General features: G+C 38.4%; 1 protein-coding gene across 3 annotated transcripts in view; it reads right to left on the bottom strand.

Annotated features, from left to right (window-relative positions):
• Positions 1–722: 722 nt before the first annotated feature.
• The window catches only part of CCNY (cyclin Y), a 120,709-nt gene continuing 93,470 nt past the window's right edge, over positions 723–27,961 (bottom strand). For all 3 annotated transcript variants that reach the window (XM_061349873.1, XM_061349892.1, XM_061349882.1), the window contains 5 exons: positions 25,793–25,850; positions 25,573–25,692; positions 13,946–14,112; positions 9,259–9,421; positions 723–3,490 (listed from right to left, as the gene is read on the bottom strand). In XM_061349873.1, coding sequence (XP_061205857.1) covers positions 3,374–3,490; positions 9,259–9,421; positions 13,946–14,112; positions 25,573–25,692; positions 25,793–25,850 — 625 coding nt within the window. In that variant the 3' untranslated portion in view covers positions 723–3,373. The remainder of the gene's footprint in view (positions 3,491–9,258; positions 9,422–13,945; positions 14,113–25,572; positions 25,693–25,792; positions 25,851–27,961) is intronic.

A 27,961-nucleotide genomic window follows, 5' to 3' on the forward strand; every position in this document is an offset into this window, starting at 1 on the left:
CCCCCCCCTACACCTCAAACAAAAAGATCAATAAAAAGAAAATACAATTCTTGAAAAGCATACTGCTACCCTGCTATGGGACAGGATTTTAGTATTTTTCTAGCAATAGAAATCATATCTTTTGAAAGACTCATGGTGTTTGTGGAAGGTGGAAAAGATGATTTGACTTCTTTCTTCTTTTTGCACTTCATCTCATGACTCAGCATTCTCAGTCCCAAAGAACAGTGTCTGTCAGAATGGTATATATCACTGACAAAAAAATGAACATAAACAGAATCCAAAATATAAACAAGTCTGCAGATGGAAAGAGGAATTAGGAAAACATCCCTGGGTTACAGAAGGATGCACGGACAAAACCCCTTACAAGATACCTTTTTCAAATATTTATCCAATTATCAATGCATAAATGCCCAAACAGATGATCCACTGGCTCAGCATATAAAAATAATTAAGACGATGCTTGAAGGGACAGGTTTATTATACCTCCTACACCTTTTTGTTTCTGAGCCAGTGACCAAAGCAGTAAGAAAAACCTTAATACAGAGAACATTTACAGCAAATATAGTTTCAGGTTCTGAAATGAAAACCACAATGTATTTGTGCTGCTATTTAAAACACCATTTGATTCTCCTCCCTTCTTACCTTCTAGAGATGACTCTCTGGCCTTGCAACGGCATTTTCCATACAGTAATGTTTAAAGAACTACACTGAACACAACATAATCCTAAATAATAATTAATTTTTAATTACATGGTATAGAATACCTTGCAAACAAAAGACACTCATTAAGGTTTACTGATAAGTACTGTATTTTTTGGCAACCCTGGAACATACCAGAAGAAAAAGCAAAGAATTATTCTATAACCATGAGGGAAAGAAACATCCATCTAAATGTAGAGGATTCATCTGGCAAAACTTAAACTAAAGAAAAAATCCACGCAGCAGATTTTTTGTTTGTTTTTTTAATTCTTAGTGCAAGAAACATAACCAAGTTAATCACAGAATCAGTACTAATTAAGAATATGGAAAATTCTCCTATACAGAGGTAGAATCCAGTGCACAAGGCTAAAACGATATTCAATAGTCTAAACAAGACTGAGCCAGGTTTTACGGAATCCACTTTTTAAAGTATCAGACTGTATGTACATACATACAATAAATAGACTATACAATCTTTAAAGTAGTTTAATAAACTTCACAAAAATTATAGTTGATGCATTGAGATCTTTACATAATCCAAAGTTCGTATCTCCATCACCCAGAAATGGATAAAACCAATATTCCTGATATCAAGTTACATGGAAAATAGTTTAGCAAAGTGTTGATAAATCAAAATATTTTACATATTTTAAAGCCTAAATTTATGCTTATAAAGGATGAGTTTCAAATGCTCTGAAAATGTTCCTTTAGATACTATCTGTAAAGAGGTTTCAAATGCTGTAATTTGCATTTGTATTGTTATAAACACTTTCCTTACATTCCACATTCAAGGGGAAAATGGACTTGGATACTCACAGTTCTGATGCATTGGCACAACAAGAAGTGATGAGAATGAGATTATTTTAAAGGCCCAAAGGATGTCAGGAGAATTTATGGACAAAACCTTCATGTCTCAAACTACACAAATCACATTAGAAAGTTAACAGGAAACTGTTTGGTATTACTACTTCAATCCTGTCAGTGTCTCTCTGCCCGGAGGCATCCGATTAGCATTGCACTCAAGTCAAGTGTGCAGCTCTGGGCCCCTAGGTTTGCTACAAGCCCATAGGGCTTAATAAAACAAATATGGAATCTTTATGGTTTACCACAGTAGTGCATAAATCAGGGACGTCTGTTGCCATTCATTTCAGTGATAGTTACCAAGAAAGGATTTCAGGGAACTGAGAGTTTTCAGCTGTATCTGTCTAAACTGTGCAAAAGAAAAGAAAAGGGGGGGGGGGGGAGGAATCACCCTGGGAAATTATAAAAGCAAATGCTTATACTGACAAGTTATTTCCTATGAAAGGTTCTTACAGATTCCAAGGGCGCAACAGCCACGGTAAGAGGGAACTAGTAACAACAACAGAAGAGCATAACAATCAGAGTTGGAAATTATGTTCACAGCTCGTTTACTGTTAATTTCTATAAGCACCTAGGTTGAAGAACATGAGGGTTTGTATTTTAGTTTCAAAATCAAATCTATTTGTGACAAGTATCTTGTTAAGATTTGCATCCTGCTCTTCCACTGGGCTTCTCACTGGAACAACTGGGTTTTTTTTTTATTTTTTATTTTATACAAACAGACTCACTTTGATTTAAAGTAAACATATAAAAATTGAGAATATTGCTTGCAACAATGGACCTGGAGGTGAAGGAATGAACTAGTCAGGCCATACAAAACCAAAATAATCTCCCTCAGAATGAATTCTGCTAAACTTCTAATGCTATGAAAATCTGCAAAAAGGATCACAAGATCTGTTGCAAATTTCAGAGATTTGGCCCAAGTCTTATCATCATCATCTGAATATTTTAATAACTGTATCTTTATATTAAGGAAAAATAAATGATTCCAAGAACTCAGGAAGGCACACTCACCCAAGTATACTATAAATAAAACACATCATGAAATTATGAAGATCTTCTGATCCCTGTACACACTTTTGGTTCAGCACTATGGTCAAGTTGTCTCTTTTGAAATAACAATAAAAGGCATACAAGAAATATAACATATGCATAATAATTATGAAGAATAATGCTAATAAGACAGCTTACAGAGAAAAGTGCAGTGAAAAAACCCAACACTATTTATTCAGGGGCTTGTGCTACTGTAAATACAGACTTCGTATTTCTTGCTGTGCAAAGGGAAGAATTTATCCTGGGAAGCAGCAATGAGGAATGAAAAAAAAAAACCCAACAAAAAATAAAAAAGATATTAAAGAGAAACCTTTATGATGCAACGCTTGCAATTTCATTCCTCTAGTGCACAGTCATCTGACTACATGGTTTTTTTTCATGCTGCCATTTCTCTTCATGAGTACAGCTTATTAGAAAATGGCACAGTTCCTATATGCATTTCTGCCTCTACTTCATTTTTTGTTTCTTCTTCCAAGCACCCGATCTGCTGTTTCCTCATAAAAAGGTTAAAGCTGTTAGCAAGAGTGAGAAAAGAATCGTTGCCCATCTTCTCTCCTGAACACGGCTTTCTCCATTTCTCCTTCCACTAGGTATGTACTCGTGTGCTACACAATGGGGAGGCACTGTAAAGGTAGCTTGACAGATTTAAAAATAAAAAAAATCAAAAGTCTTTTTTCTTTAGCCCCCCGCCCCCAGCCCACCCCCCAAAAAAATGGATGGATGAAACAGTACGTCCATAGGAATATTCCAGTCTCCTCTGTTAGGAGATAATAGCGGGGGACCATCTAACCACAGTCAGATTGTCAGCACTGACTGACCGTTTCTTTGCGGCTTTCCTGAAGTCCTTATATTTATCTTCACACAAGCGGGAAATGGCCTGTAAGATAAAAGAATGAAAAATTGCACTGACCACAGCTCTGCAGGCAAAATAAAAACAAATACAAAATAAAACTAAACACAGGTTTCTACCTACAGGTAGAATTACAAACAGTCATTTCATTAAGCTAAACACGTGAAGAGCTTCTCCCCATATCCTCTTTCTCATTTCATTAACCTTAAAAGAAAGGAACATGCTGACGTTGCATTGCCCATCACAGCTGCTTCTGAAGGACACTGAGCATATTCCAAGCCTGTTCTTCACAGGTTAACCTCAGAAATCTCATCGAGGAAGCTGACAGAGTTCACCCACTGCTATATGGAAACTCATACGCAGCACTTCATTGGGACAAAAATCGTGGACAACTTAACAAAACAATGTAAACATATTGGAGAATGCATAGAGAAGGCAACTTTTAATTATTTTATTTCCTAAAAGTAATTATATTTTTCTCTACTGATAAATGGTCTGGCAGAATACTCGCCCTACTTTCTTACAGAAACATTACAAGATGTTTCCTTGCATTTCAGAAGGGGTGACCTCTGTGTGATCAGGCTATCTTTTAAGATTCCACTGGGGAGTGTAACTCATATTCAGAGTTAGAAATACACAGAAATTTAAAAAACCTTTTAGAGACACAAACATTATTCAAATATTAACTCCTATTATACTACACTGGAGTTCACATTTTATGTTTCTTCTACTGTTTTTAGCTGAGTTTAAAACAAGTACTTATTATAGACCTCATATGCACAAGTATACTGTGCCCTAAAATAGCAGGTCTATTAGAGTTCATATGGTTAGGACAGGCTATGGTTGGCATCAGTAGGAATGCTAACTGGCTTCAAACACACAGAACTGCAGAGAAAGCTCACTGCAAGGAGCACTCAAAGTCAAATACAAGAAAATAAGATTAACTAAACCAGTACTTCTATTTACTCAGGAATGATTTTAAATTGTGTTTTAAGAGAGGCTGTTTAATAAAAAGCACTGTACAAACAAAGCCAGTACAAGTGCCAGATTATAAAACCCGGCAATACAAATAAACAGCCTGACTCAACTGATCATCATTTTCTTTCTTGATATTTCCTTCTATAGCACAGCAAGCTGCAGCAGTGAATTTAATTGTAATAGTCCTGCATAAATCAGAGGCAGGTATGACAGAAGCATAAAACACATGCACCTGAGAGCAAATTCACCTCATGCTTTGGTCAAGTAGGCCACAAAACCCCATTATATTAAAAAAAACCAACAAAACCAAATCAACATAAAACCTACCAACAAGAAACCAGTTGCTACTTTTTAGTTGGAAAATGGATTTCCTTTTGTTAAAGCCATTCTTGAACATTCTTGGGTCTTTTTTGTGCACATGAAGAGAGCAACAGCATAACACAAATATTCCCATTGCTATGCAGAACATAACTCACTTGAAACTGCTTAATAACATTTTAGTAATTTAATCAGGGACTCAATAAACTAAGAAAGTTCATGCAATTCAGTCAGATTTGAAATCCAGTAGACAAAAAGTGTTTAACCACGAAATAACGTGCTAAGGCATGGCTTGGCAAATAGGTGTACTGGGGTAGAGCCCAGCTTCTTCCAGCTGCCAAATCAGGCTATAACTTTAGGCACCAAACAGCCAGAGAAGGTAATCACTTCAGAATTGCCTGTTTCACAGGAAGATTTCTATTCTGGCACTTGGTCAGACAAAATGAAATTTTGCTTGGAAGTGGCACTTAGTATTTGGCATCTCTAGGCTCTGGTGATTAATCATATGGATAAGAAACACACTGACTGATATATCCTGGATCTAAAGATGCTTCTTCATTTTCAAATAACTTACAAAATTGACATTTGGAGCCTATTTGGCAAGTTACTTAGTCAACTTTAGTGTAACATATGGGGAAACAAGACAAAAGCAGAAAATTGTAAATATTTATTCCTGTTTTCCAGTTAAAATAAATCCAAATAGCTTATAGACACTTTTCTGTCATGGGATATTTCTGTTGCTTTTATTGCTAGAAAAATAAACCAATTTTTGCAAGGGACCATTTCTTACATGAAATCGAAAGATTCTTAAAACCAGATCACCACTCAATCATGTGAAATTTTATTGCCCTTAACTGTTGTATCTGTAATTAGCTAGAAAAATGCATACATATATATTCTTCCAAAATGTATGTGTATACAGAACTAAAAGTCAGTTCCTCTACTGAGTTATATGACTCTAGATAAGTCTTTGGAGAAGTAAGAAAGGCAACAGTAGTATTAGTACAAATTTTGGCTGCATGCATATGTTTGTGCAGGGCAGGAAAGCAGCAGGGCTGGCTATGGCGTTGCTGCTGGGAATGCAAAAAGCCACACAACTGTGAGTGCTACAACACCCCCAAAAAAGGATAAACCAGAGAGAACCTAGCAGGGACAGACAGCAGTAAGTTGGGAAGGGTTATACATAAAGTAAATGTGGGGAAAAAATAAATACAAAGAAATCTCTAGAACAACTCGAAGTTGTGACGATGTGGGTTCTCCTTTATTTATGGAGAATGAAAAGAAGAGCAATTAGGTTACTCCTGGCAAAAGAGCAGGGGAGTTTGGCTCTTCACTTCTTGGCTAAGAGGGTTGTGAACACACAACAGGCAGGCTTGCAATCAATCACTGCAACAGTAAGAATAGGGAAGCACGTCTCTACCTTGTAACTTACGTATTTTTCTCCTCTTTTTTGTCTGTTTGATCTCTGAAACTGTACTTGCTTAGGGTCAAGAAAATACAGCACACAGTTCAAAGTCTGAACTATGTGCTCACTCTCACTATCCTAACAATAAAAAGCTCAGACGACATAGTTAAATTGGGAGGGCACTAATGAATGCTTACAAAATCTAGCTTTGAAACAGGCTCAGTGCTAAGATCACAAGCAGAAAAAGGGTAGGCACGTTCTGTGGACTTACCATAAAGAGCAGAATCTGACTCATGGTTAGTTCAGTACATGAGAGAATAACCAGGTGCAAGAATAAGAAATTACAAAATAGTGGATTAAGGTTGGATATCCAACAACTTTTTGGTAGAAAAATCTCCCATATTAGAAAACAGTTCTCAGGAGAAGCAGCAAAGGAAGCCTTGACATTTGAAATCATTAAAAGGAAGGAGGAAATATGCTACTACGTATGCTGGTTGGAACAAACAGCACTGGCAGGTGGACAGACTGGATGTCCTAATGAAATGTTATTTTCCATTTTTAACTGGCACGATTTCACACAATGAGGTAAAAAAAAAAGAGGGGTCATGAAAATGGTTTCTGGCTACTAGGTGGACTGGTATAACAAAAATCAGGACAGGCCACAGGCTGGTGAAAATGAAGAAAAAAATACTTTCTTTTAGTTATTTAAAAGACAAAGCTGCTGCTTAACTGTTAATTGTGGGAACACTGAATAATGAAAAACGTCCACTGTAGATGCTCCAGTAAGTGGTGTCATTTTTAACATAAACTATAATCTCTTGTAACACCTCTAAACTCATGGATTTTGTCCAGCATTTCCATTGGATAAAGAATGGTATTTACTATCCTTGCCCTTGGTCTTCCTGGGATTGTTTTTTTTTATCATAGGTATGCCAAGGTCATGATATCTGCAGAAACAGCAGTACAGATTCTGCCATGCCAGATCTAATACTCCTGCTTTAGATACATAAAATAGCTTGAAAAATGCAAAAGCTGCAGAAATGTGTTATATTATAACCATTCTCTATGCAAAATCTTTTGTGATCTCCAGTATCAGTAAATGTTGTTTTACGTCTTAGGACTGAGGAAGGTCCCTTCCGTTTACCACACACTGTATACACACATTTACTATGAGTGTTGTCTTCCATCAAGGACTGCAGCTTTTCTCTCAGTATCAAAAATATCACAGCCTGTGTGGTACTACATCTACTCCACTTGACAATCCAGGCAACTGTTTTAAAAACAGAGAACTCTTGGGCTGAACAGCACATGAGAGACCTAGAGAAGAGCAGCAAATGCATCTTGATAACTCTTGGCAAGCTAAATGCTTAACTGCACTCAAGGAACGAGGCTATAAATTATGCTGTCAGCTAGTTTCAAGGGCACACTACTGACAACCAAATATTGCCAGGGAACATGGCAGTTCCCTTCCTTCTGGCCACAGAATGGAGGGAAGGAAGTGGTAGACAGAGTTGATTTCACAGCAGATACTCTTTCTCTTCCCTGAAGAAAACATCCTCTTTGACTAGCAGGGTACTTACAGCCAAATTTTGTTGGCAGCACAAAGCATCCCCAACATGGAAAAAAATTTAATAATACGGATTTACTAAAAAATATTCCTTTCTTTCTTTTTACATATGCTCAGTTAGTAGAGAAGAACCACCAGTATTCTTTGGGTGTTTACAGTAATTTCATATTTTCTTTTCTTCAAAGGTTTTAGGCGCTATCATTCTTACCTTCATTTGAAACCTGCTGTTATACACAGTATGCGACATAGACTGACAGTGCTGGGAAACTGTGCACTAAATTTCTTCTAGAAGTAATTAACTCAATTTTAATATGTGTAATGGCACTTATTATCAAGACACCTATGACTTAGTAAACCAACTCTTCTCATTTACTGTTACAATCCCAATCAATTTTTTTTTTTTTATTTTAATTTTCTTCAACAGAAATAAAATCTGATGCAAATTTACATCATGCTCCATACACAGAATTAAGTTACATCCTTAACTGGAGCTACCTGTGAAATTTAGAAAGAGTATTTAGAAAGAATGAGAAACACAACTTACGAAAATATGCTTTGATTCTTTCTCCACCACTTTCTGTTCCCACTACAGTCACAAACAAGTCAATTAATCTTCCCACACACCATTTCCCCCCACAAAAACGTGTAGAGTACTGCCTGCCTGGTTTACAGGAGGACTCAAGTTTCAGAACATGCAAAGCTCACTCTAACCCACAGGCAAACAATCTCCAGTGCAAAGCTGTTACATTAAGATGTGCAATGTTAAAAGCAGTTAGCATCTAATGACAAATTTCAAAGTCAGTAACAAAATGTGGATACACTCATGCAATAACGCCCTTTTTTGGAAAATTTCATTATCAGAAAGTTCAGGAAAACCAGATTCCAGCCTTGCAAAGTGCTCACAATTAGCCCATGATTTTAAACTCCTCCCGTGTCTGTGGAAATACATAGCGCCCTGCATTTCACAGTCCACACCATCTGACATCATGCTTTCTGCACATGGTATATCCAGGTCTCATAAGCATTCATGATTTATCCACTAAAGACATGTGCTCATTTCTGTTTTCCCATTACTGAGAAAAATGTCACAGGAAGTAACAGACTTAGATCCATCTGAAGTGGAGCAACAGCAGGTAACAAGCACATGAATAGTTATTTTCAGCAATGCTTGTTAACATTCTGTCCTTTAAGGTAGACAACCAGTTTTAAGAAAGCAAATGAATACACAAAACCAGGTTGTGAACAGAGCCATTGTAAAACTTGTGGATACTTTAACAAGGTCTATTCAGACAACTAGAAATGAAAAAGAGATGGAAAGCAAGACATGGTAGGAAGCAAATCAGGCCAAAAACCTGTCCCCATGTCCACGAATACCCAAAGCATTAACAAAACATTTACAGAAATAGGGACACGATATTTTAATATCTCAGGGTAATATTTCGGAAGAGACGGGAGAAGGGAGATACAATACAAAAATTCCAAATCGCCCTATATGTTCATCACTGAGCAAACTAAAAAGAGTTTTACCTCAAGTTTATATGCCCTGTCCCTGCTGAGGGGCTCCAAAGGAAAACTCAGGTTATTTGCTTCTGCCAGGGAACGCAAATCAAAATAATACTTGGCATAAACACTGGAGGGAACATTGATATTGAACTGCAACAGCTCAAGAAACTGGCGTTCCAGCTCATTCCTGTAGAGAGAAGATAAAATGTGAAAATATTTCAGTCTGTGCATTCTGAATGTAATTTACTTTAAATTGCAAATGATATAAACCAAGTTAATTTCTTATTCTTGCCAGACACAATAACTGTAGCCTAAGGTTAAACCTAGTCTACCAAGTTCTAGCAGCATACAGATGCCAGTGAGGCATACAAAACATGCAGCACCTTGCAGCTGCTACTGTGGTTCCAATCCAATCTAGACACAAACTTTTGCTAGTGGAAGAGCACCTTTATCATTTTAGCTAAATTAATCTCGGAAAGAGAAGTTAGCAGGAAAAAGAATTCTTGTCATTTCTGCTGTACCTCCACTAGGTGGATCTGCACACACAGCTATGCAAACACGAAATGCAGACATGCCCTAGATTTGTCAGAGATCTCTCTCATAAATGCTGCAAAGTACTCTAACACCTAAATTACTGGGGAACTTATTTACTCTCCTCAGCCTTTCATCATCAATCATTTAGAACTAGTCATGGGAAACCTGAATTTTTCAGCATGCTGTCTTATCTTCATGAACAGAATAAAGCTATTTTTCCCAAGGCCACGCAACCAAAACTCACAGCGGTGATCATTTACTCTTCAGTACCTAAAACAAATGTGTTTGTCAAAATATGTGATAGGAACAGAGGTCCTGTTTGAGCTCCCACCCCGAGAAAACTTTGGTATAGCAATACCAAATACACCATTACATTAGGTGCGTATGTTAAGAAATTAGCAAATCAACAAAATTAAGCATTGGAAGTTTTCATAAATTGCATGGTAACTAGAAATCCTACATAATACTTATGCAGGGACATATTATATGCTCAAAACAGCAATTTCAAGATGGGAGAAGTGAAAAAAATCAATGGGTGGTAAAAGCTGTACATGTCTGCTGAAGAGTAAAGGGACTGCACAGCTGTGCCACCAGCAGGTATTGGCTTACTACAATATTACATTTAAGTTACATTTTGACTGCAGTGCAAGCGTGCAGGCACTTGACATTAGAAAAGGAAGGATCTCAGGATAACAAAAAATGTACTGGTACAATAGTTTTTCAGCACTGAATTATTTTTCTTATTCTCACTTTTTACTTTTACATCACTTAGAAAATAATCATTGTCCTTCCTCACCTTCACACTGTTGATGAAATTCTATGTTTACATAATGATAAATATTAATTAACATTAAAAGACTAACTAAAAGCTGGATACAGACTCTCTGGCACGAAATCACACTGTTGAAGATTCAAGCTTTTAAAAAATCCAAATGAAAAAAATTACATTTTAAGATGTCTATTAATAAATGCAGAAGATTACCTTTAAATGTCCTTTTATACTGCCAAGATTTTACTTTCTGCAAGCTAAACCTAAGGGTCTATGTTAACTGGTAACATAAAAGCTATTTTAATGGAGAAAGATACTAGCTGTACCTCTTTCGAAGAGCATCCCCAAATCTTTAAGAAAAACACATTGCCTCTGATTCTTACTATACCCTAACTCCCAGATTTGAAGGTCAGATCAGCAGACTAACTACAGCTGAGAAAGAACAAAAGAATACAGGTATTTCTTCTTCGAACTGATGTAACTTAACTAACCACCATATCCTTCTTCCCCCATACTTTTCAATAGATTCCTTTACATATGCTTTCCTCTGACCACTTCCATAATTCACATAGAAATTCAAGGTAATACTTGATACATGAGTACAGATACTGCACTTCAGCTCTCCCAAGTCCTCTGTTAGCTTTTAGGCACAGTTCAATGTACTACTGGTGAATGAGAAAACACTGAAGGTCTGCATGATGTTTTGCAAGATGCACTTATGCTGAATGATTCACAGATGTTGAAGATTCTGACCTAGAGTTTTTCCTGCCTTATTAATAGAAAAAATGAATGTACCCATCTTATGTAGAACTAGACACTGCAAAAATCGTAATACTGTATTGTCCCAACTACCTGAAAAATTATAAAGGAAAAATCCAACCCACACTAGAGGTAGGAGCTGAGGGAAAGAAAATAATTGTTAAAACTGGCAACAAGAATATAACCATCAGGTCAACAACCACCAAAATCTTTGCTGGAGAATTCACAAGGAGCCCCAGACACAAAGCCCATGAGCCGTATCACCAAATACCACACAGAGAGCACAGGCTCCTCAAAGGCTTCTGGTTTTGCAGTTTGTGAGAACCCTATGATCTTTTAAGAACAGATTAAGAAGCTAAAATCTTTGAGGCCAGGGACTCATCATAGTTTGTCTTAGGGAATGTGGAGGGCAGAAAGAGGGCCGATGTTAGCATGGGTTTGCCACGTGAGTAACGGTGTTATATAGCTCAAGTGCAACTTCTAACAGTAGCACCATCTCTGTGTTCGTTAAAAACAATAACCTCTTCTTTTTAGTTTCCTTTCACACCATGACAGTATGCCTCATCACCTGCCTCCAAAAAAACCTCTGAGAACCAGCATTTCAAAACTCGTATTTATAACCATTCCTGATTAATACTGTCATAAGGCACAGTCAAACCTGTCAGTCTGCTTCAAGATGTTCAGCATTCTACCTCAGCTCAGCTCCCAGCTTCAGAAACCCTTTAAAAGCTCCCACATTTGCCTTAGAGGAGCAGTGAATGGAGGGAGTCCCTTACTGCCACTAAATACCCAAAAGCATGAGAAAAGGATCAAGGGAAACGTAGCTTAGCAAAATCATTCAGGAAACACTCAAAGCAGTCAAGGAAGAATTGTCAAATCGTCCTGCATGGAATAACGTAGCAGACAGAAATGTGAAGGGCCTGATTTTAGCTTCTTGTCATCTTTACTGCCCCTTTTGTTTTGGAAATCTATTCTGTTGGTGTTATGTCAGAAAAGAAGCAGCATCCTTAAAGCAGATTATGTATTTTAAAACAGAAAATGAAATGACATTATATGGTATTTCCTACTTCTATTTTGAAATGACAGTTTTCCCCAAAACTAATGAAAATACCTACAACATACCACAGCAATGCAGGCTTTGCATTTTTCACTTTGACTCAGGGAAAAAGAACACACCACCTTATCACAAATTGCTTATTAATACAAGATTCAGAGATAACTTTTCCAATACTTGAACAATGACAGCTACTCACAATTTATAAGTCCTATCTAGCAGTGTATGAGCATGCTTAATTTAAAGCTATCAGCTGACTCCTAACATTTGACCTTTCCCTTACAGATCATTTTAAACCAGCTACAAATCTGACAAATAGTGAACTATTATGAAACAAAATGAGGGCTGCTTTAGCAAAAATACTTGGCCTTTCACTGCTTTGAGACGGCAAGCTGAGATTCAAAGAACATTCTGTCTGCCCAAACATTTATTCTCATCTACTTCCCACCTTCCCTCCTCCCAGAGTGGTTATCCACAGCAAACTCTCTTCAGTGGCTGTGGTACTGACTTAAGTGACTTAAAGTAGGTACAAATCTGCGTACCTCTTGTTACAGATACTTAGCCCTGCTTAGAAGAGCTCTGAAACACACAGATACTGTGCTAAAACAGCTTTTAAATAATGCTGTTGTTAGTGCTTATGAAAAAGGGGTGCACCAGCAGACTGAAAATGTCACTCTCCGAATGCACAAGCCACAGTGGCCTGTCAAGGTACCTTGAGCTCCAGCACCATCCCACCAGCAACAACTCCAAACTGCATCCCTTGCAGTACTACTCTTGCACACACAACAGCTCAGGTAAGGGCACCTCAAAAAGCACGCATGGTACGTGACTCAGCCCTGAATGTACAGATGATACAAACCCCAGGCTCTTCAGCCAATATATGCAATACCTGCTGAGCAACTGACCAAAAACATAAGCACTAGAATATTTAGTGAAATTAACATTCATTTTAGTAAGTATTAATTATGTTTATTCTTATTACAGTTCTTTTTCTTACTGTTGGAATATACTCTATTAAGACTTTGGAGTATCCACACAGACGTCACAACTCTCTACACTGTTACAATATGCACTTCTTAAGATTGCCATCAGATAACAGAAATGGAAAAACTGAAAATTCATCTTTGCAAATAAAAATACTACATTTTTTAGGTCCTGGAAATGAGCTTAGCAGGATTCAGTGGGGAAACAAACAGCCCAAACCCCAAAAGTACTACTTTTGAATAACTAGATGAGAGAGTGATCATCTAATGGTCATTAGGATCACAACATGGTGTGATAATTAGGATCACATGCAAGCTCACTGGATGTGTTTGGGTTTTTTGTCAAGTCACACATTTAAATATTCTGCAGGTCTTTTTTCATCACCATGCATGAACATCCAGTGGCAAAATATACTTCAACCAGAAACCAAAAATAATTTGTATCTTCTATGTAAGCAACTGTCAAGCAGACCTCATGCCATCTATCAGCATCCACCGTGTTTGATAAAATGCAAATATACAAACTTCATATAATTTATGAGAGGAATTCTCGACCCTCTCATGCACACAGATCTTGGCATGCATTCACAAAGATAAACATACAGCACTCACATGTCTTCAACCGTGATATCTTTCAGGATCTGGCAGTAATCCACGTTCCACACTGCCTGGTCATCCCAAACTTTGGATGCCAGTAGAATTGCACCCAATACAATTCGCTTCCAGTTTGCTGGACAAATATCTATCTCTGCATAAGTTAAAAGTCTTTCAAGGTATACCTGTGGAAAAACATTAAAATTGAAACTCAAATTTATTTTGCTATTAAGTAGAAATGAAAACTATTCTCATAAACCCATTCCAGTAATTTTAAAACAGTAATCTGCTCTCAAGAAGATTCTGTTATAAAAGCTGTAGGTTTAAATACATATGCTTATGCCAAGCTCAAGACTGGATGTGATAAATTTGTATTTTAGTTGGCCTTTGCCTTCTGATCATCTTACAAGAAACAAAACTGTGATTTTTCTATCTGTAACTGTTGGTAATAAAGTCACACATTGGAATTAATTCAAATGATAGCTTAAATAAGTTATTAAAATATTAATGTAAACAAATAAAATGCTAATTACTAATGAGGAAGGCAAGGGTACGTTACCAATAATAGTTACTAGCTATCATACAAATAACTATACAGTCAATCGTTTACGAGATACAGCATCATGTCATGCTGGGCCCCTCTGGTGAGCCTGTCTGAAGGTTTTATAGGCACCTATAGGATGGATGGAGGAACAGTTACCACAGAAACAGCAAGGTGAACAGAGAGGAAAAGTATGTGTTAAGAAGGCAATTCATAACGATTTCCTCTGGACCAATAACCTCTGGAGATGAGTAATCCTCTTGGACCTGCAAGAACTGAGAAACTTAGGACACCACACCCTGGCCCAATCTGCCCAAGACCCCCAACACAGGCTAGCAGCAATTCGAGCTCACCTCACCCAAGAGATCAGTGTTATTTACAAAGACTACATGATCATACACACACATCTGATGAAGCAATGGACCTTGGAGGGACTCTCTGAACACCCACAAAAAGCTGTTGGCGGGGTGTGGGATGGTGCAGTTTGATCCTTCTGTTTCCAAACATAGAGGTAGGTTGCCCCCACCAACTGATGCTCCAGGCAGGGAACTATGGGTGAATACATAAGGGATCACACATGCTGTGTGAACAGCCACCCACTATCAATAACAGCAGCTCAATTACATTAACAATAACAGACTAATAAACAAGATGTGTTCTAAGAAATACTGTTTGTGGGTTATCTGTGTGACCCCTTACTCTATTCCCTTCTAGGGACAAAGCAACCACAATTATGGATTTACATGTGAGATGAACAAAACAATAATTCTGCAATCCACAACACTTAATTAGTTTATATTACATATACATTTTTATACATACATAAAAATTTAGCTGAGAAGACACATAATACATTTCCTGCAGTTTGCCTAAGTTAGTATTTATTAGCACCTAATCAAAGACTACCCAAAGAATAGCTAACAGATCAAAAAGTCAATGTAGGATCCATGCTGGTAAAGAGTGTAGGGGAGGGGAAAAGGAGAATGCAGTGGGAAAAATTTAAAACTCAGGACAGCTCACTTGTGATTTTCTATAAGGATGTGCACTCATACAAGCACACAGGATCTTCTGTGATTTGTGCTTCTCGAAAGGTCTAGTATTAGTAGAAATACGTTTCCAGGGATGGAGCATCCATAACTTCTCTGGGCAAGCTGTTCCAGTTGTCCTGTCTTGTCAACATCCTCACAGTCAAGAACTTCTTCCTAACATCTAATCCAGCTACCCTCTGTAAGTTTAAAGCCATTCCCCCTTGTCCTACCACTACATGCCTTTATAAAGAGTCCCTCTCAAAATTTCTTGTAGGCCTCTTTAGGTACTGAAGGCTGCCGTAAGGTCTCCCCTGAGCCTTCTCCAGGCTGAACAAGTCCAACTCTCAGCCTATCTTCATCTGGTAGGTGCTCCAGCCCTCTGAGCATTTTTGGCCCTCCTCTGGACTTACTCCATCAGGTCCATGTGCTTCTTATGTTGGGGGCCCCAGATCCAGATGCAGTACTGCAGCTGGGGTCTCATGAGAGCAGAGCAGAGGGGTAGAATCACCTCCCCTGACCTGCTGGTCATGCTCCTTTTGATGCAGCCCAGGACATGGTTGGTTTCTGGGCTGCAGGTGCACACCGCTGGGCCATGGCTAGCTTCTCATCAACCAACACCCCAAGTCCTTCTCCTCAGGGCTGCTCTCAATCTGTTATCTGCCCAGCCTGTATCTGTGCCTGGAATTGCCTCAACCCACATGCAGGACCTTGCACTTGGCCTTGCTGGAACTACGTGAGGCTTGCATGGGCCCACCTCTCAAGCTGTCAAGGTCCCTCTGGACAGATGAACTTATACATAAGTAGAAAGGGAGTGTAAACTTGCTACTGCCTTCGACCACCACATACTTCAGAAATCAGCTTTAAAAATTAAACAGGAGCTTGATAAGACAATATTCTTATACCACCTGCATTACCATATTTGAGCATCTTCCAATAGCATGTTGAGAGGTATGAATATTGCTCTTGAGTCCTTGGTGGTAACTTGGGCTTAGCTCCAAACATCCTACTTGCTGGAGTGAGGCTCTGTATCATCATATGATAAAACCAAAGATGATAAATACCTCACCAGGAGAAAGGTGCTTAGTGTGACTTCTTGCTTCTTTCTTGAAAATGCCTTAGAAGAGAGCATTTTGGTTTCTCCATTTTCCATGGCCTCCCTGACTCAGTCTTGGGATTTAAGTGTATGTGTTCAAGTAAGAGAAGACAGAAAAAGAACAAGAGTTCTTTTTGCAGCAAACATTTGTAAAAGTTTATTGAGATCCTCAGCTAATGTGGGAATCCACTGTAATCTAGGACTTGTCTCCCAAATTTAGACCTATGCTGTCACATTACTGTAGTTCTTCAATTTTCAATCCAGCTCACTCAGTTACACATGCAGTTTTTGTTCTAGCTCTCTCTAGCTCTAGTTTGGACATAACCAAGTGACTCTGCACAGTTAAATTTAGGCAGAAGAAAGGCTGGTGCATACTTGAGTTCCCACCATACTGACGTAGAGCACCCTTATAACATCAGTATAGGCACAGTCAAGTGAGCTCTGTCTCCTACACGTATGTGAGAAAGTTCATTATTCCTGACAAATAGAGCTGTCAACCACTGGTTTAATCTCAGAACATTTCAATATACCAGGCCAAGGCCATGGCAAAAGCCCAAACATCAGGAATTTGACATTGATGGAACATCAGAGTAAAAAGGAGAGAGCGAGCCTGGCATGCACTTGACAGCCTACGCCACTGAAGGGGGATGCTTCTGGCTGCTGTAAAGATGTGCTGAATCAGTACAGACTCTTGGAGAAGGGCCAGGTGGCTCTCAGCCCATGTGAAGAGGAAGGCTGGTGGGGTGGTTAGTCACTACGCTACTCATCCCAAACAAACCCGTGGCTGGTGGGAGAACACCACCTGCTTTTGCTGGCAAAAGCAAGCGAGTCTTCCCACAGGCAGGCAGGCACGCAGGCATACTCCACCTCCTTATAAAAATAAGTAAAAAAAAATGCATCACTGAAGAAAGTTGACCCTGTAATGGTAAATTTCATTTCTATGCAATTATGTCTATACACTGAATAGTGCCTTAAACACAGGGGTCATTTTCTTAAATAATGGGATTTGCATCATACAGACTTGGGATTCTCTGTGTCTACTATGCAATTCAGGATATTCATGTGCTGTAATTAATTCCACTGGCTTAATTTTCAAGGCAAAACATTTTCTACACTTTCTTTAGGACTAGCTGCTGTAAAGTTGCATAATAAAGGTGAATTTTACAGGCTCACTGTAAAGAATAATGTAACTTGTATGCCAGAATACTGGAAGAAATTTACTTATGTGTCATAAGACCAAAAAATGCAGAAGAAACAATGTGAGAATCACTTATCCTTAAAAAAAAAAAAAACACACCAAAAGTCTGAAATCCTCATCTCCTCCAGATTATAGAACCAGAATCTTTCAGAATCCAGAAGATGCAAGTCAAAATAAATGCCACATATTGCCTTCAACAAGTTTTAACAGCTGTATCCATGCTTAAGAATGGAACTAAAGCTTAAAACAAATTGAAGCTGTTATCTTACTTCAATTTAATTCATCCTTTGCAGGGCTTCTTCTGAAAGTAAGCTTCTGTTGCAAAACTTTAGAGCACTTTTCCATTACACACTCAGAAGCTGAATTCCAAAATGGCAGCAGAGTTATTCTGCCTTAATTCAACACCTAGTTCTCCTCAAAAACTTCAGTAGCTTTCACAAGCCATCTTCATCACATCTATCATTACTGACTTCGTTCTATGATTAAATGTTTATAGATTTTTTTACAGAATGGTAACAAGACTATTTAAATAAAAGATTCAAGTTACTGATATGACCTCAGCAGAAACTTTCAGTGGCTTCAGTCAAACAACATATTCTGGATTTTTCAGAGCTTGCAAGGGAAAAGTATGACTCGATGCTAACACCAACACCAGTCTTCAAAACTCATTCGTAACATAATTCACTTCCTAGTTGAAATGAAAATGCAATTCTGATCTGGAAAATATCAATGGACATTGGTCCGTCAATAGATATTTTACTTACAAACTCAATACCTCAGAGTCTGATACCTCCATTACTAATCTACTCTCCTGGGGAATGAACCGCATGGTTTTACATGACAGTCAATCTAACAAGCTTTGATGGACAACACTTGCACTTCCACTGACGACATTTTTAATAACTTGAGCACACGTCAGAAGGTACAGTGCAAGAGTTAAGATTTCAGAAGAGCAATATTGGATCATTATTTTCCATCTCTTCCCACAGACTTGCACCAACATTTTGCAATTACTGACCTTTATTCTTGGAATACCAGCAAATTATTATTTACTCATAAATGAAACCAGTTGGGTGATTTGCCTTTGTTAAGAATTAATTTATCTGAATTAAAAAGAATTAAATTTTATTAATTAAATAACATTACCACTCCATGGGTATAGATAATCTCAAATCGGATTTGAGTTCAATGAACTCTGGAGAGGTTCATTAGCTTAGATGCAGCACTACAGGAATGTAATTAAATGGCTTCCAAAGCCATTTCAGGTGCAGCAGAGGTACAGAACTGACTTATTTCAGAACATATCTTGAGCTCATAAATCCATAAGACTGAAAATGATTCCATGTTGACCTATTTTGGATGCTTCTGATCTCAACTCTCAGGACTTGGATGTGCGATAGCATGGTAGAGAAGCATTTAACCATCCGTTATCACCACTAGTCCTGGTTTGTTGTTTTTTGTTTTTTAATTCAGGCACAGGACTGTAACATGGCACTAACTAATAGATCAGCAACAGCATTCAGGCTCCAGCAGGGCTCCTGCTGAGTCAGAACTAATCCCCAAGGTGATTATTTGCAGTTGGGTGAATCCATCCTGGATTGGCCGAGTGTCGATAGTAACCACAGCATCCAATGTTGTTCCAGCTATCTAGGATGTCCTGCTCTCTGTGATCCTGGATAGCAGAGAGTTGGTTACACAACATCCCAATCAACAGAATATAAATCTGTTTGAAGAAACTGAAAACTAAAGATAGCACTGAAGAGTTCAGTTTTAATTAGTGCAAAACAGCATCTCATTTTTTTCCAACTTGGAGGACATTATAGCACACTTTGTATATTACATAATACTTTCAAGTAGAAAGGTTAAAATACTGGAGTATTTTAAAAGTTAAAATTACTCCCTCTTCAGAAGGATATTTCATACCAAATACTGAAGTGTCAAATAATTAAATTTCAGTATTTCATAATCTAAAAGAACATCCAAATTTTTTAAAAATCTTACTATGGGGTTCTTAGAGAAGCTTTGTTTCTCTTTGTTACTTCATTTTGATGCTGTTTAACCTCCAACACCCCATGGATACCTTTTACCACACTGGAGTTGCAGTCTCAGCACCCCAGGTTCTGTAGCTGTTTTTTTAGGCTTCCCTGAAGCAACACAGCAGGTTTTCTTTGGAGGTTATGCAATTTTCATCCTCAGAAATTCAGAACTCAACTGGTCAGGCCCTAACCAGCCTGACCCAGCTGGCCATGCTTTCTGAAGAGGCCAGGCCAGACCAGATGTGACCTCCAGAGGTCCCTTTCAACTAAAATTATTCTGTGATTATATCTACTTTCAGTACTAGAGCTTCCTGTGGTGCAACACAAAGAGGTCAGAAGTTGTGCATTGCCTCCAAGGAGTCTGAATGAGAGTCGCAGCAGACTAGAGAAATGGGCAATCACCAAGGAATGCCACCGACATTACTAGAATAATTCTGAACTTTGAGGCAGCACCATGAGCAAAGCATTACCTTTTTTCATGCTGTTTCTACATTGCTTTATGTGAAATTCTATCTCTATTTTACCAATAAAACTCTAGTAGCTTTAATTTTTTCGCACTCAATGTACATTGACAGAAAGAAGACAATGTTTTTGGTATTTTAATTACCATAACTGAGAATTTGCAAATGAACATGTATTTGCAAAAACCTCATTCTCTCTTTCTCCCACTTAAACTCCATATGAACTCACTAGCTAACCCATATTGTAAGTTGCAGGAGCACAGAATAACTAATGAAGACAGTTTCCATTCCTACACATCACAAAGAAATACACAGTCCTCTTTCTCAAATGACACAACTTCAGTATGTCACAATGCCTAGAAACTTAAAAGATATTTGAACAAAAAAAAAAAAGAAGTATAATTGGTATTGGGTCCCATATAGCCAAATTACAGCTGTAATCCAATCACTAAACTGCCATATGCTCTGTTCTAAGGAATCAGCCAGTTCCTTACTATGACTTTCCAGAAATAACTCTGCTTTGCAGTTGCCCAGCTGGGCATTTAAAATGTTTCACAAAGGTCTCGTGTCATTCATTTGGTGGAAAAGGACATCACATAATCATAGTCCTTGCAAATTCATCCAATTTTTATTTTTGAGACCAAATGTTGAAAGAAAATAACAAACGTGGTCACAGGACTCTGGAAATGTGAGCAACAGCGAAGTCCCACTGTAGGTATTTATAGGAAGTAATAATGGAACCTAGAGAAAAGTCACACATTTCCAGGTTTGCCCCTTAATTTACTAATTTCAAGACAAATATCTATAATACATATAAAATACACTCAAACTATCAGGCAACAGCAACTTTCCAGTCTAAACCTGGGATCAGTATTCATTCCTTGCCCACATGGAAGCCCTTAGAGATGCATCAGGTAACAGACACCCATTCTTTGACAGAATGTCCTCTTAGAGATTTCAAAAGAATTCCCTCCCAACCCCCAGGATGAACGTTCTTTCTATGAAGTGTATATCCCAGCAGGCCTAAAGCAATACCAGACTAAAGAGAGGTATAAGTATTAATTGATAATCCAGTCAAGGGCTATTCAGGTGTTGTATGTTAGACTGCAGTCAAAAGATGAGAACAGCCCTAAAACCAGGGAAGAATCTGAGTCTTTTGCTCCCCTCAGTGCCTGGAGCAGAGGTATAAATTCCCTGTTTCTCTTGGCCTTCTCCAGAGTGTATCCTGACACATGGCCAGCTCCCAAGGGACTCTGGATCTACAGCACAGGTGGAGAAACCTTCTCTCTGTGCCTGGGAGACCTTCAGATGAAGCAAAGTGATGGCTTTCAGCCACCTCCCAGGGAATGCTTAAGGCCCAGGACAAAGGTGGACACCAACAATGTTGGATACACACAACTCTTCTCATGGGTTTCTTACAGGAGAAAAAGCCCAGCTTCAATGCTTTGCCTTGCTCAAACAACCACACTCATGACCCCTTATGGTCAGTGGATGAGGTGTGACAGCATCAAAGCAGGCAACAAACACTGCTTTGCATTGCACTATGAGGTCTTTGGAGGAATCTGCATCTTCCGTTAGTTGCATAAGGACTGGTAGTTACACTGGCCCACTTGAAAAGGACTCCTGCTACAAATCTAGTGTCTCTCAGGGCCCTGGTCACTTTCTTCTATGTTTATGTTTTCTTTTCAACAAGTATCAGATTTTTGATACTTCAACTGAAATATGGGGGGGGGAAAAAAAGGTATTTTATCAGCATTTAGAAGTAAAAATATCCCAGTGAAAGGAAAGCAATTGAAAGCTTTCTCCTTCCTTACAAACACACAGAAAACAGAATTCTCCTCAAATACTGTAATTTTCACAACACAGTTCAACAATATCTCTACCTAGTTGCTTAAAATGTAACTGAAGAGTACAATAGGAACTCAGGAACATCTGGCTGGATTAATTAAATCCCTGTTTTTCATTCTTATGTACTTCACATTTCCCAGTATCAAATCCTCTCCCCGTCACAGTATGAACTTTCGAGCATATTTCAAAAGCATGCTCCTCTGAACTTCACAGAATTAATTCAGCTCATGTACTATATGTATTTACATATCACCATATCTGATCAGTCTATAGCATAGAAACCTTGCATAACTGTCTATCTGTATATCTGCACATGCAAAATGAACTCTCTCTGAAACCACTATGAACATGGCAGTATATTAAGAGGCTTAGATTTGGCCTATCTGCAAAAAGCTGAGGAAGTCATGACAAGACAAAGCAGAAAACTTACACCATACTCCTCTTCATGTTGAGTTAATAGGATTGTTTTACAGGACAAAAGAACAAAGCATAAATGTTTAATTCTCAGGACATGCAAACACTGTATTGTTTCCTGTTAGTAAAGGTGACAATCCTGTTCACACTTTTATTTGCTATCCAATTAGTAGGTTAACACACGTACAACTTGCCACCTCTGCACTTGAGGAGACAGTTTAGATGAGATGGGCTTTCTCAGCTTTAGGAAGGGTGAGAATACTCTGGGTTGCAGGAGAAGCACATATTTTTTTTTCCCACAAAGTCAGGTCACAAAGTATAGTTCTGCTGTTCACTGGGACAGAAAACATAATTTGCAATTTAATAATTTAAATTGGCAACACAATTCTTAAAGCTAATTTTATTCTTATGGTATTATTTCATAAATAAATACTGAGAATTAGTATTAAATTGTTTCAACTTGAGATTTTAATTTTTCACCTATCAGTATGGGAAATCTCTTGGCAGCTCTGGAGGCTGTATGAAAATTAATTTTTTTGTTTAATTATAAACTGATTTAACTTTAATAGTGGAGGCTTTAATTGAAATATTTTAATTAAGTGCTTGAAGCAACACAATGCCAGCTTTTTGCTGGAGACTAGCTTATTTAACAGTGTGGAGTTTCACACTTACCCAGCTCCTGGGCTGTAACATACAGACTGCTATAGAACCAGTTGTAACTGCTGTTTTGACCTGGCTAATGGCATGTAAGAAGACAACAGTGAGTGCATTCAACTACACATCTTGTTAGACCATGTTAAAAATATGGCCAGTAAAAGGGGGTGGGTAGCACTGGTTAAAAATAATTAGAGTGAGTGAAATAAGGATAATAGCTGCAGCATCTTGTTCAAAATGGGATCTCCACAGATAGCCTTCCTGCTTTCTGGCAACCCTCCCTGGAGGAGTGACAGACAGGGCTATCACATTGTTCTCTGACGGACAGCCAGACTGTGGCAAAACATAAGCTCCAGCAGGGAATGCTGCTCTCTTCTTTTCCAGACAGGGTATAAAAAATTGAAAGCACTTGGGAGGTTCATAAATAGCGATATCGACACTATCAAGATTTCAGGAGTGCAGGGAGGAGCAAGGGTTGATTGCTTTTTAACAGATTAATTTCCGCCTTTGAACATTTCAGAAACAACACAGTCTGTCTCTGGGGCCCCTCCTGATGAGATGAACAAATAAAGAAATCGGATTTATAAGCAGAGAGGAAACTAACAACAACAGCAGCAGCAGAACTTCATACTTGTACAACTATCCAAAACCTCTGAAGCCTTCTCGAAAGAGGAAGATGCTATTATTCTGAAAACGAGGGCAAGAATAGCAGAACGGTAACACTGATCACCTGCACAAATCTACCCACAAGTATCTGCATGGCTGCTTTGAGAACTAGACTATGAAACAGTTCATCTGTTATCATTGTGTTGGCTAAAAAAACTGAGCCACCTAAGTTTTCAAGTATTAATAACTATGGAAACTGACTCTGCAGTATAACAAATGAGTTAAAACGCTTATACTTCATTGTAGATCACAGCAAAAGAGTTGCTTGTGGAAAAACCACACGAGAACCAGAAGAGGCAAGGAAGCTGTTACAAATAAAAAGACACTACAATATATGTCTAGGTTAACAAGATTTGTGGGGAAAAACGTTCCATGCATTGCAGTAACAGGAAGATACTGTTATTAGAAAAGCCTTCTTCCTTTCTACTGAACAGTGCCCCCATTGATCAAATAGCCAAAGATCAAACAAGAGATAACTACAACAAGGTTCCACTGTATTTGACAGTGGATTAATTAAATTACAGAAGAACATACTGATTCACACAGCGTATCATGCCTCCGGCAGAAAACACTTAGGAAGAAAAGGGAGAAGGACAAGTACTTAGTGCAATTATGTAAAAGAGACAGACAAAATGTCATTTGGGAAAACAAGTAATGGCTGGGTCAAGTAACTAGGTGAAGTAACACTTGAAAATGCAAGGGTGGAGCACTGCAGGGTGTTTCTTGCCCTATTTCTCTCATACTCCTGTCCTCTACTGGTTAGTACAATTCATTTTGACTGTTTGAAGGAGAAAAGCCTGCCAACTAATCTTAGAAGCCAAGGAAGAGAGATTAACAGAGGAAATGAGTAGGTCTGGGCTTCAAAATCCACCTTCTCCAATATCCCCTTCTTCCATCTAAAGTGCGTAACAGAGCTGTTATAAAACCACATGTTGTGGTGGTAAAAAAAAAACATTCTCTTAAAACCCCTGAGTGAAGAACATGGCCAAAATTGTGCCTGAAAGCTGAAGAGGCTTGTTGGAATTGGCAGGATAAAAAAATCAGGAAAATTAAGAAATTCTCAGCTGGTAGAGATCACTTTAGCTCCTTTAATCCACATTGCTATGCTGATCCAGACCAGCTGAAAATCTGAACCTTCTTTTGTGTTGTGCTATTTTTAAGTCGCTAAACTCCAGCCTTGAGTACAATTGTTCAATCCTATTACATGGTCCTGAAAGACAAGTACAGTGCAAGTGAAAAAGAGCCATCACCAACATGTTCCAGCCACTCACAGAATCCTTCATGTGCCTGTCAAGTCTTATCAGTGCTATCAAATTACCTACAGCTGTTCCCAAGCCTCTGCTGGGAGCTACACAGCAAACCCCACGAAAGTGGAAGCCTTTCAGCTTTAAACATTCCCTCCTGTTCAAAGCTCTTACGCCACCTGCATTTTCTATTAGTCACATTGGTGGCCTGTAACATTATCACTCTCGTGAAGGCAAGACTTAAACCCAGCTTTTCTGCTGCATGTCATAACCTCTTCTTCCATTACTTACTCTCCTTAAGGAAATGAGATGTAGCATTTCTTGCCATCAAGAAATTTTCCTGGTTTCCATGGTGAGAAAAAATTCCCTGGTAGCACCTAGATTTGTTAAATCATACAAACCCAAGCTCTGAGAACAAAGCTGGGTCTGTCAGATGGCTGATGTCATCTCTCAGGCACTCACCAGGGTGACAATGGCACATTCAGCAGTCAGTTGAGCAGCACTAAACAACGTCCGAACGAAGCGGTAAATCTGTTTCTGCTCTGGGTCATGTTTGTCATAGTCTGGTGGCACTTCGGATTTCTAAGGAAGAAATACTTCCAAATAGATGACTGAAACAAAATGAAGCAGACAGAAAGAAAGACAGTTCACATGAAAGGGAAGAAGAGGCAGGTGAACTTACCGAAAGAGGATGAAGGTTTTCATCAAAAATATCTAAGAGCATTCTTCCGTCTGTATCCCTAAAAAGCATTAAAACCAAAGTAGTGTCATTATCTGAACATGACAGCACGCAGCTCTCATAGAAACAAATATATTGCTAAAACTCCAGTACTCTCAATGCTGCAAGATGCTTAGAAACACTGCAGAAATACGGTTTTCAAATAGAAGTTGGACCTGTTTTGCCACAAAATTCATATGTAACATGAAATCCGTATTATAGAGTTGCTAAAATTTTACATTTTCAATGCCCAAGACACATAGCTTTTGTACTCTCTACTGTGAGGCCTGTTCACTGTACTAAGTACTACTGTAAACATAAAATCAGCCCAGCTTACTCTCCTTTTCTTAACTATTTTTGCAGTTATTTTTTAGTTAATATATACATAATTCACTTTTCTTTTACTTGGAAAATCCTATCCTGTTCTCATAATAATTTCTGAAAACAAAAAGGAGTATATACACACAAAAAAAGAAACCCAGACAAAATAGCGTTCCTATTCATTGGTTTTATCTGCTATTTCTCTCTCAGATCCCTGCGGCTCAAAATCAGCATTCAAGTTTTTGCAACTTCACAAGCCTAACATTCAGTATGCAATGTAAGATCTTGCTGCGTGTAATCTTGGCAGGAACACTGACAATCACAGAAGTGAGTGGTATAACAGTACCAGTTAGAACTGGACAGTGGACAGATGAATCCATGTGACCTCCTTAATACAATCCCATCTTTCTTTATAGCATCCTGGTACTCTGGTCACAGAGTTCTTAAGAGAGAAATCATTGAATATGTCTTCTGTCTTTATTCAATAGCGTATGTGTCTCAGAGCATGCAAACACGAGTTTTACAGTGGATTCATGTCTACAAAACATATTCATTGGCAGTTAACATTTAAACTTCAACATCTGAAGATGACATTTATTTCTGTCAAAATCAAACTTGAGTCTTCATAAGAGTTACAGTGGTTTCTTACTCCCCACCCCCCATAACGATCCAAAATCTACCACATACGTCAACAACATCCTTTTAGCCTATAATGGCAGGAAACAGAACATATGTTTTGCTATTGCTGTTTCATCAGCAAGTACATCTGAATGCTGTTATCACATTGTCCCTCCATTCCAAAATCAGAGATAACTGAAGACAGAACAGTCATTTCACGTCCTTCATTTCAGAGTCATTAATTGATGTACACGAGCCAGCTCCAGCACTGCTGCCGAGATCATTTGTCCCGACTGCAGCAGAGGGCACATTTACAACACACCTTCCCACCCTGGGCAGCAACCAGAACTGCCTGAATAAATCACCTCTCCATCCTAAAAGCACAGGCAGATAGCAAGTTTCCCAAGAAGGTAACATTCAGAATGTGTTTGTCTTCAAGACACTGTCTTGGGACTCTTTATTTTATAAAGTTTAACCTCTCTGTCTACTAGTTGTAAGTTTACTGCTTTGGCTCTGGACTCCTGCTCAACTCTGTGCTCTTACTGATGTTCCTCACCCTTTGTAGTCCCTAATCTGCTTTTTTCTCTTTTATACAGTTGGCACGAAACTTAATAGAGCACTTAAAAATAACTTACTTCCACATAACTTTAGAGTCTGATTATCTTTGACATCTCTCATTTAGTCAAGCATAGTAAAAATTTACTAGTTAGCCAAACTAACCAAGGGATGATGGAGGAAGGGGGAAAGAGGGAACCACAGATGGATAAACAAGTAATCCAAGCATGATCACTGATGCCTCATTTCCTGGGAAATGAGATTAAAAGTTTGCATAAAGATTTCACTCCAACTCCTGCATTCCATTTTGCCATGCTACCATCCAAGGCCCACTGACATCTTGGAAAGTCTTCCAAGTGCTTTCAGCAGAGATCAAGCTCTAAGCCCTTCTGCCCCTGTGCACTTCTAAAGTCTTCTCTTCAGATGTCAGCCTTGTTTCAAGTGTGATGGGTGCCAGTGACCTGAAACGTGGTCCCGAATGACGTACCAGATTAACTTTAAATTTATGAGTAATTCCTTTTGTTCTAGTCTGACTTCTTACAGTCCAGAAAAAAAACGTGTAAGTGGGTTGTTAGACTGAGATCTAAGCCAAGTTCTCTGAAAAGACACATTGAAAAGCCATAGACAAAAAAGTCACTT

This window comes from Neopsephotus bourkii, unplaced genomic scaffold (genome assembly GCF_033783945.1).
Source record: "Neopsephotus bourkii isolate Nb327-2 ecotype Australia unplaced genomic scaffold, CSIRO-AGI_Nbou_v1 NB_53, whole genome shotgun sequence".
In the NCBI taxonomy this organism is placed as follows: domain Eukaryota; kingdom Metazoa; phylum Chordata; class Aves; order Psittaciformes; family Psittacidae; genus Neopsephotus; species Neopsephotus bourkii.